Source organism: Podarcis gaigeae (genome assembly GCF_964106915.1).
Source record: "Podarcis gaigeae genome assembly, chromosome: 14".
NCBI lineage: Eukaryota > Metazoa > Chordata > Lepidosauria > Squamata > Lacertidae > Podarcis > Podarcis gaigeae.
Genome location: NC_139690.1, coordinates 28468020 through 28484500, shown reverse-complemented (window position 1 = coordinate 28484500; position 16481 = coordinate 28468020). Strand labels below are relative to the sequence as shown.

At 46.9% G+C, this 16481-nt stretch overlaps 2 protein-coding genes across 3 annotated transcripts; one reads left to right on the top strand and one right to left on the bottom strand.

The window, feature by feature from the left end:
- Positions 1–3: 3 nt before the first annotated feature.
- Positions 4–3561, top strand: HYPK (huntingtin interacting protein K). Its single transcript, XM_083710778.1, has 4 exons — positions 4–223; positions 2578–2633; positions 3158–3209; positions 3339–3561. The coding sequence occupies exons 1-4, from the start codon at positions 50–52 to the stop codon at positions 3432–3434; spliced, it is 378 nt and encodes a 125-aa protein (XP_083566904.1). The 5' UTR covers positions 4–49; the 3' UTR covers positions 3435–3561.
- An 818-nt stretch (positions 3562–4379) lies between these two features.
- MFAP1 (microfibril associated protein 1) lies at positions 4380–8314 on the bottom strand. Of its 2 annotated transcripts, none has more exons than XM_083710777.1 (9): positions 8088–8314; positions 7700–7919; positions 7236–7365; positions 6491–6678; positions 6135–6243; positions 5886–6046; positions 5444–5603; positions 5066–5155; positions 4380–4900 (listed from the first exon to the last, which is right to left on the bottom strand). In XM_083710777.1, the coding sequence occupies exons 1-9, from the start codon at positions 8167–8169 to the stop codon at positions 4718–4720; spliced, it is 1323 nt and encodes a 440-aa protein (XP_083566903.1). In that variant the 5' UTR covers positions 8170–8314; the 3' UTR covers positions 4380–4717. The 2 variants fall into 2 exon arrangements, with proteins under 2 accessions (XP_083566903.1, XP_083566902.1); XM_083710776.1 differs by having other exon boundaries at positions 6135–6239; positions 6487–6678; positions 8088–8281.
- Positions 8315–16481: the final 8167 nt, after the last annotated feature.

Below are 16481 nucleotides of genomic sequence, written 5' to 3'. Positions count from 1 at the left end.
TCCGGAAGCGCGACTTACCACGTGACGAGTGCGGAAGGCAGACGGAGCGATGGCGGCTGAAGGGGATGTCGAGCTGGAGTTAGAAGCGGAGCCCAATGGCTCGGCAGGCAGCGGAGAGCGACCAGCCGAGAAGCCGCGGAAGCACGACAGCGGAGCGGCCGACCTCGAGCGCGTCACCGACTACGCGGAGGAAAAAGAGATCCAGAGCTCCAACTTGGAAACGGTGATGAGCGCATGCGTTTGGCCGCGTTGGGGGGCTCTGGTTGTCATGGTGACTGCGGGCGGGGCGGAGCCGGCTGGACTGGACCGCTGCCGAAGGGCCCCTTGGAGCCCCAGCGCCGTACGTGGGAACGGGGAACCCTGCACGTGTGGAGGCTGCCCGAGGCCCCTGCAAGCATGGCTGGACCGCCCGTGTCAAGCATCGCCTGCCCTGCCACCTTGCTGCTATTTCTCTCTTACTGCCGGTTTGGGGACTTTTGCTTGCGGTGTCCTTTGTCTTTGGGGCTGGAACTATTTGGCTTTCCCGAGGTGCTCTGGGTGGGAGCCCATTGTTTCGCCTCCTCAGACAGCAAAACGCCTCATGCCAGTCTTGTGCGGGCCTTTTCTTCCATCGCATTTGTAAGAGGGCATGGCAGATATCTGGCAGGTTCAGATCCACCCGATGTCATATGGCATCAGGTGATTGACAGGTAGGCAGACGCTGGGGTGAGTGTGGCCATTTTTTTATTTGGCCCACCAGAGAAAATTGTTTTTCCCTACTTCTGTTCTTAAGAGTTGCTTTCACTTCTGTGAGCCTGCCCAAGGTTTAAGACAAGAGACTCCCCGCCCCAGTAGTTTCGTTGGATGTCCTTGCCAGCAGGTTTACAGTCTAAGAGGCACATTGCAAACAGGAATAAAATTAAGCAAGAAGACAAGTAGGCACCAATTCTACATAGTAGTACTCATAATGATCAGCTGGGATAGAGAGAAAGAGGTAAATGGCACTGGTCTCTTACCAGAGAGGATGAAACAGCCTTGCTTCCTGCATCTGCCATGTAGCAGCTGCCATTCCATCAGGCTGTTGCAAAGAGAAACAAGGAGAAACTCTTGTGCTTCCTGATGGTGGTACCACAGCTGTGAAATTCTCTACCTAGGGAGATCCACACCCTTTCCCTTAACATTCTCAAGGATGGTCATTTTAATCTAGGACTTTTTGATTTGATCCCTGCTGTTTTGAAGTTTATTTTGCTTGTTTCAGTGCTGTTGTTGTTTATACTTCTCACACTATTTTTAATTGGTATTTTGTTGTACTACTTGTTGTAAGCTGGTTTGAAAAATATTTTAATATAAATGATTAAAAATAGCCCTCCTGTGCTTTATTTGTGAATCAGTACTTGTGACTGCCTTAACACAGTACCTGTGATGTGTAAAAGGAATTGATGCACCAGCAAATTATTATCTGAACCATCTGCTTCAACCCCTTTCCCTAACATTCCTTGCAGTCAACATTAAAAAAATACAATTCAAATTTGCATTGTAGAATATCCACATTTTCTAGGTGTGGAAATTTCTTCCACAGGGAACTTTTGCATAACCATGAGACTTGTGTTTTTTCAGGTGCACATTGAGCTTAGAAACTCCCTGCACCAATTTCTTTTTACATACCTCAACAGCAGCGGTTCAGTGATCAGGAGCACAAGGTCTTTTCAGTGACAGGGAGCCTAATTTTCAGGGTAGTTCACAGCCAGACTTCTACCCAAAAGTGTATCATTGTGAATTGACATGCACTGAATCTCATCATCCATTCTGTTGCCCATCCACCCAATTAGAAAAGAATAGATTGGAGTTTTCGTAGACTGCTTGATTTTGACTACCTAGAATTATTTGGGCTCCATCATCTAGGGCTGGGAGAGATCAGCTTTTCAATATCGCAATGTATCACCAACCAAACATTGATATACTGCCAGGTGAAGGCACCATTGCACTCTGGCCCTCAAACCAGTCCTGGGCAATGTAGTGATACATCACCCAGGCCTATCATCACCCCAGTTAAGTGTATTAAATTAAGTAAACTGTACTTCATTGCCATTTGTCTACATTTTTTGAATTTCACTGCCATCTGGTTGTTTTTTCTCTATACTTGTGTTACATAAAAGCTCATAAAAGGTAAAGGGACCCCTGACTATTAGGTCCAGTCGTGACCGACTCTGGGGTTGTGGTGCTCATCTTGCTTTATTGGCCGAGGGAGCCAGCGTACAGCTTCCGGGTCATGTGGCCAGCATGACTAAGCCACTTCTGGCGAACCAGAGCAGCGCACGGAAACGCCATTTACCGTCCCACCGGAGCGGTACCTATTTATCTACTTGCACTTTACGGTGCTTTTGAACTGCTAGGTTGGCAGAAGCTGGGACCAAACAATGGGAGCTCACCCCATCGCGGGGATTCGAACTGCCGACCTTGATTGGCAAGTCCTAGGCTCTGTGGTTTAACCCACAGTGCCACTGTGAGATAATTTGGTTGCTCTTTAAGGTACAAGATTTTGGTCTGGCTATTATTAAAGTCTGAGGGTGTGTGTTTAATTTGCTTTCTCTTGTTTAGGCAATGTCAGTGATTGGAGATCGAAGATCCAGAGAGCAAAAAGCAAAGCAGGAGCGGTGAGTGCCCTGTTTACATCTCCTGCTAAGGGAGAGCAGCCTTGTTTGCTTCAACCAGAGCTGCAGAGGTGACACAGAATGTGTAAACATAATTCAGAGCCAGATGTGCATGCATACTATTATCGCTAATTTATTATCAACCCTTCACCTGAAGTTCCTAGGGTGGATTTACAGCATTAAAACATTAAAAACCATGACAAGCTTGGAGGTAGCAGTTTTTTTATGAACATCACACCACAGTGAAATGGTGTCTACATGCTAAACTGCTGTTTAAGGACACATTTCCATATTCTAAAACTGTTTAGGTGTTAGGCTTGTTTTGCTGCACTTGACATTAATGGGGGGAGCTGTTTCACACCAGTGAAGCGGTGCTTGGTTGCAGAAAGCCAGAGCTGTGTTTTTATTATGTGTAGTTCCTATTCTGCCCTATCAGAGCACTTAGAGTGGGGACGGGGTGGCATTATATTACTAGAAAGTGGAGCAGGATAAGAGTCCTAATTCCTCTTTCTTTCCTTCCGCTTCAGGGAAAAAGAACTGGCCAAAGTCACAATCAAGAAAGAAGATTTGGAGTTGATTGTGAGTCTAGCAGTGTTGATTGGACCGCTTGGGTGATGGCTCAGCATTGACAGAGGCTGCTTTCTGATGTCACTACAGGCCATTTTAGTTGTTTCCTCTTGGTAAAGAATCTTCTTCTTTTCCTTACAGATGAACGAGATGGAAATATCCAGGGCAGCAGCAGAACGCAGCTTGCGAGAACACATGGGGAATGTGGTGGAAGCACTGATTACCCTCACCAACTGAGAGCCACCTGCTAGATGGACTTTTGGGGAGCAAGGGAAGGAGATAGCCTCTCTTTGGCCTGTTCTGCACTTGTTCTTTGCATATGATATTTTAAAGCTGCTGGAATAAATAATCCAATTTTTTTGAAGTTGCTGTTAATGTGGTTTATAAGATGTTTATTATTATCATCATCATTTGTATACTGCCCTTCATCTGAAGATCCCAGGGTGGTCCTCAGCTGACTGAAGGACTAGTGGTGGTAAAGTGGTGCCCTATTTTCATTCAGGGATCCTTTTGTTAAACAACATTAAAACAACAACTTGCAAAATTCAATCTAAAATTCAGACTTTTAAAGCCCTTGGGTGTTCTTTTCCAGACAAGGAGAAACAGTGGAGTGACATGCAGGAGACATGAAGAGAAATCAACCAGTGGGCAGCTCCCCCCCCCCTTTCCAGTTTGGGTAGGCAGAGTTGCATTGTAAACTATACGGTGGGCCCTTAATTCCTCATAGCCATTATTTTTGAGTACCAGTACTGGAATTTTCCTAAGTTACTATCGGCAATCCTTTAGATGGAACTCAGAAAAATGAACGGGTTTGTGGGAACAGGAGGCCAGTTTTGAATTTTTTCAGGAAACTATACCTAGATGATTTAAAAACTTGCATCTTGCACACTGGGGTGCTGGGCCATATCCAGTTGTTGCCAATTTAAACAGCACCAAAGGGAAGCTGTACCTAGAAAGAACTTGAAGCTTCTGTTTGTGCTTTCATAGCTTTTACATCCCGCACCGATGTCCTATGAGTGTGGAGCCTAATTCTGCCCATAAGCCAGAGAGGTTCCAAAATGTGTTTCTCACACAGCACTGCCAAGCCCCCTCTCTACTAGAAGTGGGTCTGACTATTTTATTAGAGCATCACATCTGCCACAACAGGATCCCTACTTGTTAGAACATTACCACAACAGCAACTTGGTAAGAAATACATTTAATACAGGTGTCACCTTGCTTTTCTCTCCCCCCGCCCTACAGTGCCTCTAAAGAGAATGAGAAATATTTACAATAGGCAAATGCCTCCCAAAACTAAAAAAGGCTGTAGAGGGAGCTGGCATACCTCAAGGGAAACGATGAGCCTGCTGAGCTGGTGCTAATTCCTTAAAAACGGGTTATGGTTATGAGTCAAATCCTCCATCCAAAGATGACAGAAAAAGTGGGTCCAGGCCTTTGATAATCTATAGTCCCATGCCACAGAAACAGGGCAAAACTGATCCAGCAAGATCCTAACAGTGCCCCAAATTATTCTTGATGACTCAGGTAACCTTCCGCTTCTTGGCAGAGGGTCTCTCAAAGACATCCCTCACACCAGCTGCCTTCTGCTTGAAGAACTTGGTATTTTGTGCACTCTCCTGCCCCCATGCAGAGTCAAAAGAGGTTGTATCTTGGTCTACCAAGTGGGTGTACTTTGTTCGTCCAGAGCGCCCAAAATTCTTCACCTGCAGAGGAAAGAGTTTAATAAATGGAGAAGCTTCAAAGAGAATTCACTTTACTTCAACCCTTCTGGAATTCTGGTTGGAGGGGGAACATGCATACAACACCAGCAAGCCAAAGCTAGTTGAGGCTCTGAGCCCAAACAACAGAACCCCCTCCTTCTCATGTACCTGCATGACTTTGGGTAAGATGGTCTTGTTGAAGTGGTCCTCCAGAGTTGGAGCACTGAAGTCCCTCTTGTATACATCCTCATCTTCATCCTAGAGAACAAAGAGCACAGCAGGTAGGTAAAGACATGTTTGCTCACAGCAGCCTCTCCACCCTTATTCTACCAAGCATCCCTAGGCTGGCCTTGGGAGAAAAGGTCTGCATAGTATAGCCTAAACAGAAAAGAACACCACTGTTCAGGGACTCCTTGAGAGAAGTGATCTAATTCAGCCCCCCTCTCCCCATGGCGGCTATATCCTGGATAGCACTCTCCTTTCCTTTCCAGTGCACATTGAGTTCTTGCTGTGTATTCAATGACAGGGCTTTGACTGGGAACTCACCATGAAGAAGGCCCCCCGATGGTAGTACTTCTGCAGGAACTTGTATTTGCCCTTCACCGCCTTGTTGGTAATGACCTTGCCGTTGGCTCGGAGCTCAGCCCGTCGTTCCTCCTCAGTCAGATTCCGCACTCGTTCAATTTCTGCTTTCTCTTTCTCTAACCTGTGTGAAGCAGAACATATCCTTCACTCCAGACACTTGATTCTGCACAGGAGATCTCTGTAAACATCCCTCTCCAGAAGTGTGGATGGATCTAAATCCATTCCACTTCAATTACGGATGTCCACTCCCCAACTTTCTGCTCACTGCAGAAGACTCCGTCAGCTGGGCAATGGATACCAGCAAGATCAGACCCACACCCGAGCAACCTCTTCTTCCTGACTGGAGCAACCCAGAAGACCTCTCCCTCCTCAAGTGGACTGTGCCACATCCTATTTTACTTACGCCTCACGCTCCTCTCGGTCCCGCTTGATGCGCTTCAACTCCCGCACTTTCCAGGCCTCATACTCTTCCTCATCATTCTCATCATCGGTGTCCAGAGCATCGAGGGCTGCCAAGGAGCGCCTGTTCTCCTCCAACTCTTTCTTGGTTTCTTCTTCAACAATCTACAGCAAGTTAACAGAGGGTGAGTGTCTTGGGGTACTCAGGCTCCTCTAACCCTGAAACCCATGGACCTGCCTTTCCTAACAATACCTTCAGGGTGTACTTGCGCCTCTCTTCAGCCATTCGCTTGGCCTCCTGCTCCAGTTCCTTCTGTTTCAGTGCTTCGGCCTCTCGCTCCTGGACTGTGACTCTGTCCTTCCTGCAGAAGACATTGGAGATCAACTCAAACCACCCCCCAAGCCAAACTGTCTGCTCACTAGAACCAATCGCCTCCCTTGTCATAACCTCCTAAGAAGCATCCCGCAGACTTGCATTTATGTGTTGTCAACAGAAGGAAACCCTGAAAGTAGCCCAAGCCAGGAAGCTCTGACACGAAGGCTCTTAACTACCAACTGTGCTTTAGAAACCAGCCTCCCCCCCCCCTGCCCAGGACTGATGGCACTTGCTTGCGGATGAAGACAGGTTTCAGGCGTGGCTCAGTCTCATCCTCACTATCTGTGTACTCCTCATACTCGGACTCTGATTCGGACTCCTCTCCAGAACGGCCCTCATCTTCCACCTCCATGACTTCCAGCTCCTCATTCTTACGTTCCTGTGCACGCTGCCGCATCATGCAACGGCGACGTTCAATTTCCTATCAAGAAAGAAGGGCTCAGTGGTACAGCATCTGCATAAATGCAGTCCCAGGTTCAATCCCCAACATCTCCAAGTAAGGCTGGGAGAGGCCCCTATCTAAGCCCCTGGAGAACTGCTGCCAGTCACTGTAGATCTACTGAGCTAGATAGACCAATGTGCCCACACAGTATGAAGCAGTTTTCATATGTTCATATCTGGAAAAGGGCCATAGCTCAATGGTCCCCATCAGCATCTCCCAAGTAGAACTGGGGAAAGTGCCCATATCCTTGAAGAGCAAGGAGTCTCTTGTAAACTTCATCATCATCATTTCACTTCTATACTGCTTTATCATTTTTTTAAAAAAAGCGGTTTACATCCTACATTAGAACATCCAAAATAAATGTCATATATAAAATATACAAACGAAACAGGAATGCTTTAACAGGAAATTAATATATCATCTTAAAGATTTCAAAATAAAAACATTATAAAGGAGACCAACTACACACATTTCCACCCAAGATTCAGAACCCAACACCAAGACTGGAAAATGTAGCTCCTCAGGCCTGCTCATACCTCATCGTCAATCTCCTCCTCTTCCTCCTCACTGGTGTCCTCTCTCTCCACATGCCAGGCCTCTCCTTCCACTTCTGAGTCACTCTCCCCTATCACTTCTGGTTCCACAATCTTACGATGCCTTGCCAGCCTAGAACACAGACACCCACCTTTTTGTAATATTTTTTACTGGTTTTTATAATTGCAATACTCACAAAATATGATCAAAGAAAATAAAACAAGCAGATCAAGGAAAGCAATATAGAATGTGACACAAGAACACTGTTTGGGCAGGTGCTTCATGAGACAAATAAAGCTCTACTTACACTAACCCACTTTTAACGTGACAAAATGGCACGCAGCTCACAAAACACCTCTGCTATGTCAAGTGATCACAGCCTTTCCCCCACAGATTGTCCTCTTCCACTTCATGCCAAGCGCAACCTCCCAAGCAACTCTGCCCTCAACCCTCTGCTGCCCCTCACCTCTCCTCCACATCCTCTGAGATGCGGTTCTGCAGGCGGCGCAAACGGGGGTCGCTGGCCAGCTCTTCCTCTTGCTCCTCCGGTTCCAGCTCCTGTTCCTTGGCCTTCTTGATGAACTGGAACTCCTCGTCCTCCTCGTCCGAGGACTCCATGGGGGCATAATCTGGCCGCTTCCCCGAGACGTAGCGTTTTACTTTCACCTTTTCCATCGAGATCTCCCCTGGAAGTGGAGCGAGAGGTCAGGAGGGGAGAAACTGAGCCTGCCCCAGGGCGCCCCCCCCCCCCCGCAACTCCTGCCCCAGGGGGGAGAAGAGCTCAGCCCCCCCCCCATCGTCCAGGATACGTATGATTCCCCCTATGCCCCGCTCCCCGCCCCAGGACGCCTCACCCTTCTCGTTGCGGACGGGGACGGCCCCCGCCGTCGACTGGATCGGGGGCTGCTTCATGAGGGCGCTGCTGGAGCCCGACATGGCGGCGGTGTCTCCTCCTCAGGGTCTGTCGAAAGGAGCCCTCACTGAACCAGGCACACAAATACAGACGCCAAGCTCTTGCCGGAAGCTCTGTCCAGAACAAACCGGAATCGGAAGCCAGGTGGGACGCCACTACGCATGTCAGCACACAAGTTTAGACGTCACTTCCGCTGTCGCCTGACCCCCCCCCCGACTAGGAGCTTCCGCCGTAGCGTGGTAGACGCTCCTTAAGCGCCGCCCTGGCTCTACGTACGCGCGGATGGGCCGTAATCGCTCCGCCTCCACACCGGGGGAAAAAGGTCTTGCTGAGCAGCGCCTTCCTCTCCCCCTTCCCCCGCTTCCCCTCGTCCAGTGACCCATTTTTCAGCTTCCTGCCCCCGCTTCGTTTTCCTGAAAGGGGCCCTTTCGCCCTCCAGGCCAGTATTCATCTTGGCCTGCACTGCAGGGGTGTCGTGAGCCACTCTCAACCAGTCCAGCCTTCGTGAGGGCGCGGGGCGGGGCAGAACTATGAGCACTTTTTGCTTTTGTATTTGCAAGGCTATTAAATAATAGTATGAAATTAAATTGTGAAACCGCTTTGATACTTCTTTAAATAAAGCCACTAATAAGTGCTATTAATAATAAACGTTTTTAACCCACCCCAAAAGTACCTTTATTTTTTTAAAAAATAATAATAATTTAATAAGATCTGTGTTAGAAAAATCAGAAGGGTGTAATAAGCAAAATCTGCCCTTATTCCCTTATGGGGGACACAAGAGCCCTTAAAGAGTCCATTGTAGGTTTTCCATCGGTAGGAGAAAATAACAGGCCAACCAGAGAATATATAGAAGCAAATCAGATAGTAAGCCTGATCTTTATTGAACTGTTGCAACAGGGTGCTCCCCTCACAGGCAGGAGAAAGGAGGAGGACCCAGAAAGAAGGTATGCCTGCCCTTACAATAGACCTCAAGACCTCGCCTCCATACATCATACATACATCACTGAAGGGGTGTAACCCCCACAAACACCTACATCACAGAAAAGGTGGTCTACAACAGAAATTTGAATGTTGTTTTTTCCAGACTGCCACAGTTATCTGACAATGCCTTATCTGATTGACTTTCCTGGTAGTCTGGCCATTCCTTTGAGATGGTGATTTCCCAATTCCTGAGACAATGGGAAGGTTCTCTCACCCCCTCCCTCCTTGCAGAGAAAACATTTGGTCAGTTTGGGAGTTAAAATGGTTTCAGGGCAGTCTTCCTGTGCTGCTCCAGACATGTGGTCCACATATTGTACATGCTTGGTTAGTACACTTATGAACATTTATTATATATATAAAAGACCTTAATTTTTTTATTACAGGGGTGTGTGTGTGTCTTGCTGGCCGTGTGTTCCCACCCACTCCTCGATCTAGAGAACACCAGAACTAGAAGCTCCTGCAGCAGGTGGTTGCCCACGCAATACTTACATGGAGGGAGAGGAGCTCACCCACCCAGTGATCCCTTCCAGAGCCATTGTTTCTTTTGTCTCTGCTCTCTTAAGAAGTTATTCCTAGTGTTAAACCGAAACCTCCCCTTTAGCCCCATTAGATGCATTTCTGCCCTCTTCTGTGTAGCAGCCCTTCAGGTCCATGAGGAGTGCAGTCATGTTCCCCACCCATTTTGTTTTCCAGCCTAAACATGGTCAATCTCTTCAACATTCCCTCATAGGGCTTCTTCCCTATACATCTCAGAACATGTTTCTTGCTCTCTTCTGAACCTGCTCCAGTCTGTCTGTATATCCGCCATAGCCCCAGGTGTGGTCTGAGGGCAGAGCAAAGTGGAACTATTGTTACTTGTGACTAAGGTTTGGGCTGCAACGTCATCAGTGTGCATATAACTTGCTCTGCTTCCATTTTCCACTTCCTGGTTCCAGAGAGGCCATCTGGAAGAGGCAGTTGTGGTATGGGCCAGGACAAACAAGTTGAAATTTAATCCAGGTGTGGTGATGGTAGTGTGGCTGGGGAAACCTATTGGTCTGCAGAGGAGGAGTCAGCAAGGACTGACTAGACAGGGTCCTCTTGAGGGATCAAATTCGGAGCAACAGCTGCCTGTTCCCAGTCCTGAGGCACCTCACCTGTTCTGCAGGGTTCCTCAGACATGATACACAGAACTTCTCAGCAACCTGCTTTAGTACCAAAGGATGGAATTCATTTAATGTAACCCGGCACACCTGAATCCCCCTAGGGCTTTCCTGATCAGCTTCTTATTAATCTCAAACTACACAGAGACTGAGTCCATTGGCTACAAGCCATAATGGCTCTGCACTACCTTTAGTATTGGTGGCAACATGCCTCTGGATACCACCTGCTTGGGTACACAAGTTGGGTTAGTGCTGTTGTACTCATTTCCCGCTTGACTCCTGAGTTCTGACCCTTCCACTTCCCTCGAGATACATTTGTGGACCAGGGTGTCAGGTGGAGTCCCACCCTGGTGCAGTGTTGCCTCCTGAGGGACCATGGGGACATGCCAGACCTTACCAGCCAGCATATGCCATGCATAATGCATGCTTTCCCTTGGGCAAAACAAAAAATTCCTTCCAGTAGCACCTTAAAGACCAACTAAGTTAATTCTAGGTATGAGCTTTCGTGTGCATGCACACTTCTTCAGATACACAGAAACAGAAGTCACCAGACCCTTCTATATAGTGAGAAGGTGGGGAGGGGTATTACTCAGAAGGGTGGTGGGAATGGGTGATTGGCAGATAGCTGTGATGAGCCTGTTGAGGACTCTTAACGACTGCAATAGGTCTTACAGGAAAAAGCAAGGGGTGAGAAGGTGAAAAATGGCTTTGTCATATATAATGAGATAAGAATCCAATGTCTCTGTTCAGACCAGGTCTCTCCATGGTTTTAAGTTTGGTAATAAGTTGCAATTCAGCAGCTTCTCTTTCCAGTCTATTTCTGAAATTCCTTTGTAATAGAACAACTACTTTGAGATCTTGTATAGAATGTCCTGGGAGATTGAAGTGTTCTCCTACTGGTTTCTCTTTCCCTTGGGGTAATTGAATTTCCACAGGAACCGGTGTGTGCATTTGCTCATGTTTCTCCATAGCTGTGCTGACAACATCCTTTTCAACTGATGAAAATTCCCCCAGGTGAATTAGAATCAGCAACATCCTGAACTTGTTTGTTTCTGCTTTGTGGACTAAACCACAGAGTTCCTTCATTTGGTACTGCTGTTCAGATAAGCCACTAGCCAGTGTTGGAAACTCCCATTGTTCTAGGCGCATTTTGCGACAGGGAATTTCATTAGTGCGAGCAGTTTCTGGGTGCAGTACTGTCTGTGTCTAAGATTTCAGATTAAAACTACAGAGTGGAAGGAAAGGAGCACCTTTTTCTGCATCCCCACTTCCAACTACTCTCTGAAGACTGAAGAAGAGATCCTCTTAAGAATATTAGGGGGGTCAGCAGGGGAAGGACTAGACCATGTCAAAAATGAACATAATATAATATTTTAACTGCGGTTCATTCATTTTCAGCTTTGCATTCTTGTTATAAAAAAGGGAGCCTAGACATTCCGTTGTTGTGCCCATAACCTAGGTTTAAGGTGCCGTTTAGCTCCTAGCTTTCATATTTTAGTTACTAACACTGGCCATAGCCACTGGGAGATACATCTGAACCTGAGCTTATGGTTTAATGCTAAACCAAACTATGGTTTCAATTAGGGTAACATGATAGTGGCAGCAGGATTAAGGGAGGAATAAGAAGCTGGGAGTTTTGCTTCATGCACTCACTTGCATGCTCTCTTGTTCATGCAAAGCTATGGTATTTCTTCATATCACATGGAGACTAGGCCATCATCTCTGGTTGGTGTGCTGTGTCAGGGATGTTAGGGACGCCAGTTCTTTTAACATTTTCTGGAGTTTGCTTTTGCATTTTCTGGAGTTGGGCTTTCTCTCCCAGCTGAGCACTTGCTAGAGCAGCTGTTCCACCAGCATAATGGCTGTGTATCTTCAGGTTACTTGACATGTTGCTTGACATGATGTGGAAATGCGAGGTACAGTAAGCTTTTCTTAGTTGGGAGTCTTGTTGTGGCCTGGGAGCTTGCTCCATAGTCTCTCAATCTCCCAGCACCTTTTCCCTCACTCCTTACATGCCTCACTCCCCTTCATTTCAGGCCCAAGTATTAGAAGGTCAGTTAGGGGAAATGGTACAGTTTATTAGGGTCCAGAGATCTGTGATGGAGGCAGGTTAGGCTACATTCCCATTGCTGCATGGAAAAGAAATGGAGGCTAAATTGTAGATTATGCTTGAGGATATTTATGGACATTATCTGTGCCTCTATTGTCTAGATATCTTGTGAGATTTGCTGGAGCCAATCAGAAGCCGTGTTAGAGCAGGACAAACAACATTATGAACAGTGAGTTGTGGGGCCAGGCCCTTCCCTATCTCTGAGAGTGAGCTTGGGTAGTAAAATTAGGACATGCTGTTTGAGAGAGAACATTTATCTTTCCCTTTATAACAAACTCTCTGCTTTGCCTACACAGCCAGAGGCAGTAATGTTTCTGAATACCAGTTGCTGGAAACCACAGGTGGGGAGAGGGATCTTGTGCTGGGGTCCTGCTTCCGGGCTTCCCACAGGCATACGCCTAGCCATTGTGAGAACAAAATGCTGGACCAGATGGGCCCCTTTTGGCCTGATCCAGACTTTGTTGTGCACAAGGAAGAAGGTACAAGTTTGTGGAAGGGGCAAAGCATAATAATCAAGGACATGCATCCCAGGGACAGAGCCAGCACTGCTAGGCGGATTGACAAGTCCAAAGTATGTGTTTGGGGAATGTCTAGTTCAAACCACACACTAGGCAGGAACAGTTAGGTCACCTGGCTGTTTTGTGTGCTTTGTCTTTTGAGAGTAAACTAGCAAGACAAATAAACTTTAGGGGGATGATACATGATTTTGCAATTGAAAAGTCCAGAAAAATAAAGGTGTAAAGTGTTTATGAAGTGTGTGCTGCTGCATTGGATCAGAAGAACAACAGGATAGTGTTTTTATTAGGGCAATCAAAAGTTATGACATAAGTTTTGTTGGACTCTTCTTTAGACTGAATGTTTATTAAAAATCGTGGGTACTGCTGGTGGTTGGAGGCATGTCAGAAAAGCCCCAGTGTAATGTAAGAAAAGTAAAATAATTTGAAAATGGCTTTCTTTCCTGACTCATGAGAATGTAGGGATTGGGTTGTGGTATACCAGTGGGAGGTGGTGGCCTGGGGTACCATTGTGTACTGGGTCCCCCATAGATGGTGCTCTGCTGACTCCCACCTCAGGGTTCCTAGTGTCTGGTTCCTGTTCTGTTCACCTTTGGATTCCAAATCTGACCCTTTGATGTTTTGTACAATTTGGCTTCTGGCCATGGGGCAAAGATCTCTGTGGAAGTTGCTCCTCCCAGTGTTTGTTCCCCTCTGTCATGCCCCCCCCTGAAAGGCACTCCTGTTTGCATGGAAGAGGCTGGCTGTATCTGACCAAAGAGGCCCCATCTAGTCCGGAAGCCAGTTACCAGAGTGGCCAGCCAGGTGCCTCTGGGAAGCCTGCTAGCAGGACATCATCCCATCAACTGGTGTTCAGAGGCACACCACTTCTGGTACTGTTGGTAAAAGAGCCACTGTGGTTAGTAGCCAATTGGTGGCCCTATCTTCCATGAATGTATCTAATCTCCTCTTAAAGCCATCCAGGTTGGTGACCATCACTACCTCTTGTGTGTGTGTTTAAGTATGTTTAACTGTATGAAGTGGTAACTGAATTTCTCAATGTTCAGCTCTGTTGGATGGCCCAGAGAGTTCTAGCATTGTGTGAGGGAGAAAACTGTTTCCATTTGACTCTCTATAAGTGTGTTCCCCCACCTGGTGCCTTCCAGATATATATTTTTAAATTATAGCTCGAATCAGGCCCAGGCAGCATGAACAATGGTCCAAGGATGATGGGAGTGATAGGCCAAAAGACCTGGAGGAAAGACGGCTCTGGGAAAGACGGCTCTGGAGCCGAGGTGGTTAGTCTTTTGTGGCCTGAGGACTGTGTTGCCTTTTCACTGGGTTCTTCCAAGTGCCAGTGGTGAGTGTGGTCAAAGTGGTTGTAACTATCTCCGACACATACACACATTGGCAGATCCATATGTCAAGCTCTTCTGCCAAGGTTCAAGCTTTAACACCCGAACAAAGCTGCAATTCACAAAACTGGTGAAGATGGGAGTGGAGCCTCTCATGATCTAATACATCCTGGTAGGTTTCGCAGAAATGAATGAGCTTCCACGTCTGTGGAGATTTGTGAGTTCATGCATGAAGCAGTAGATAAGACTGAGCAAAGGGAATCTGAGAAATTGCCTCTCGGAATTCATGTTGGCAGAGTTTGTTCCTCAACCCTGTAGCTTTGTGGTGAGAAGGGTTAGGGTTAGCTATGGCAGGGTTTGGAGCCTGGGATAATCCTGCATCGTCTCATGCTGCTGTTCAGCTCAGCATCCCAGCAACCCTTATCACAAGCCTGACAAATCTGACTCAGCTTTACTGGAACTTCTCATCCATTAACTTTATTTTATTCCATGTGCAGCTGTACTCATTCTATGTGTCTGTTACAGTTTTGTTTTTAATCTTTTAATTTTCATTTGTTCTCTCTGTTTTACATACATTATTGAATGAAGAAAAAATCCACCTTCTCAGCTATTTCTCCACAAGGAGGCATTATTTCCTCAAGTCAGGCCGAGTGCTCAGCCAGGAGTCTCCTGCTCCAGGAAAAACAGCTGGCAGCTACCAAAGTGCAGGGATGATGATGCCACAGAGGGAAGCTGAAACCTGAGCACCTGAGAGCACGCAGAGGTGTGCAGACATCTTGTTCAGGTTTGCCTGGGAATATGCAGGATGTTGGCAGTGTGGTGTTGTGTGGGGTTTCTTTCTCAGTATGCTGTTCTATAGTCCTTTCCTTGTACCCATTCAATAATCGGTGGTAAGCAGAGGAATTTACTAGCTGCTCCTTTTAATCAGTTTTGGAGCAATTTGAATTTGTAAAGTACTTTGGTGCCAGTTGTCCAAAATTCAGTTTACAAATTCAAAGATGGCTTCACCATTGCTCTCATTTTACAGATGAAGTACCAAGCTGACAGCATCATGATTAAGGCTACCTAGTGAGGCTCAGTGTGGCATTTGTGAATAAGCTAAGCAATTCTTTTCAGGGGATGCCTGCCTGTGTGATTGCTTTCTGTAGGAGGGCCCAAATACTGGAGCTGTTTATAGCCTTTGCTACCAATATGTGGAGAACGTGCAAGAGCCAAGAGCTTTTCAGTGGTGGGGAAATGGATGCTGCTGCCTCTTTTTTTTTGGGGGGGGGAGAAGGGATGCCTCTTTGCCAGCTTTAGGAAGGACCATTTCCAGGGGATGGGGTGGGGAGCAGGGGAGCCGTGCTTAGCAGGGCCTGCTTTCTGCACACTGAGAACTTGCTTCATTAGCAGGAAATCCTGGGACCTCTTGGGTTTCAGATGCATATCTCTGTTTTCCCCTGAAAACCACCTTGAATCAGCATTTGGGTTATGAAACAAAATTATCAGTAATTTCCAGTAACTAAGCTGACCCCAATTCTGGTTAATGTAAGAGGTTTCCTGCCTGCTTGGTATTTTAGTGACAGCAAAGCTACCTGCTTGATTTCCTGTGCACTGTGAGGAGCAGCTCACGTAAGATGCCTCCTGGAGGCTGAGGGTGTCTCTCACCTCTGGGTGATGGAAGTAAGAGTCATGGGTAGTTCCTTGGTTGTGGCTGCAGAGGTCTAGCTTCTGAGCCCATCCCACTTAAAGCTCAAAGTGATCTTAAGAGTGATTAGGAAAGAGATCTGACAGAATAAGGCTGCAATGTTGCAGTGTCTGCCTGCGATGTGTCCATGTTTTAAGATACCAGGAAGGGCCATAGCTTGGTGTACCCTCATATACTGTGTCAAGTAGGAGGGGGCAGGCAGCAACCTGGATCAGACACAAGAGGGCTTGCAGGCGCCACCCATCACCTGTGCCTGCAAATTGCTTTGAAAGGGGCTTTGCATGTCCTCACAATAAACTGAAGCCCCTTTGAAAACAGTATCTAAGTGATAAGGTGCATAGTTGGGAGATTGCTGTTTATTTCTTGAGGCTTAAGTAGCCTCGGTGGCACAAAGGGTTGCCTATCAGCCAAGGCCAATACACTAATAGCAACCCGCCCTGGACAAGGTAGTTAGTCAGAGCTGTCCATGCCCTGGCTGTGGTTTGATTACTGCAATGTGCATGGGGCTGCCATTGAAGACAATTTGGAACGCCCCTGCTGCTTGGATTGCTGACAGGAAATGAGCG

Coding starts and splice junctions, on each gene's coding strand:
- HYPK (XM_083710778.1), top strand. CDS start 50: ATGGCGGCTGAAGGGGATGTCGAGCTGGAGTTAGAAGCGGAGCCCAAT. Junction 224..2,577: donor AGAGCTCCAACTTGGAAACG/GTGATGAGCGCA, acceptor TCTCTTGTTTAG/GCAATGTCAGTGATTGGAGA. Junction 2,634..3,157: donor CAAAAAGCAAAGCAGGAGCG/GTGAGTGCCCTG, acceptor CTTCCGCTTCAG/GGAAAAAGAACTGGCCAAAG.
- MFAP1 (XM_083710777.1), bottom strand. CDS start 8,169: ATGTCGGGCTCCAGCAGCGCCCTCATGAAGCAGCCCCCGATCCAGTCG. Junction 7,366..7,699: donor TCAGAGGATGTGGAGGAGAG/GTGAGGGGCAGC, acceptor TCTGTGTTCTAG/GCTGGCAAGGCATCGTAAGA. Junction 6,244..6,490: donor AAACCTGTCTTCATCCGCAA/GCAAGTGCCATC, acceptor TGTCTTCTGCAG/GAAGGACAGAGTCACAGTCC.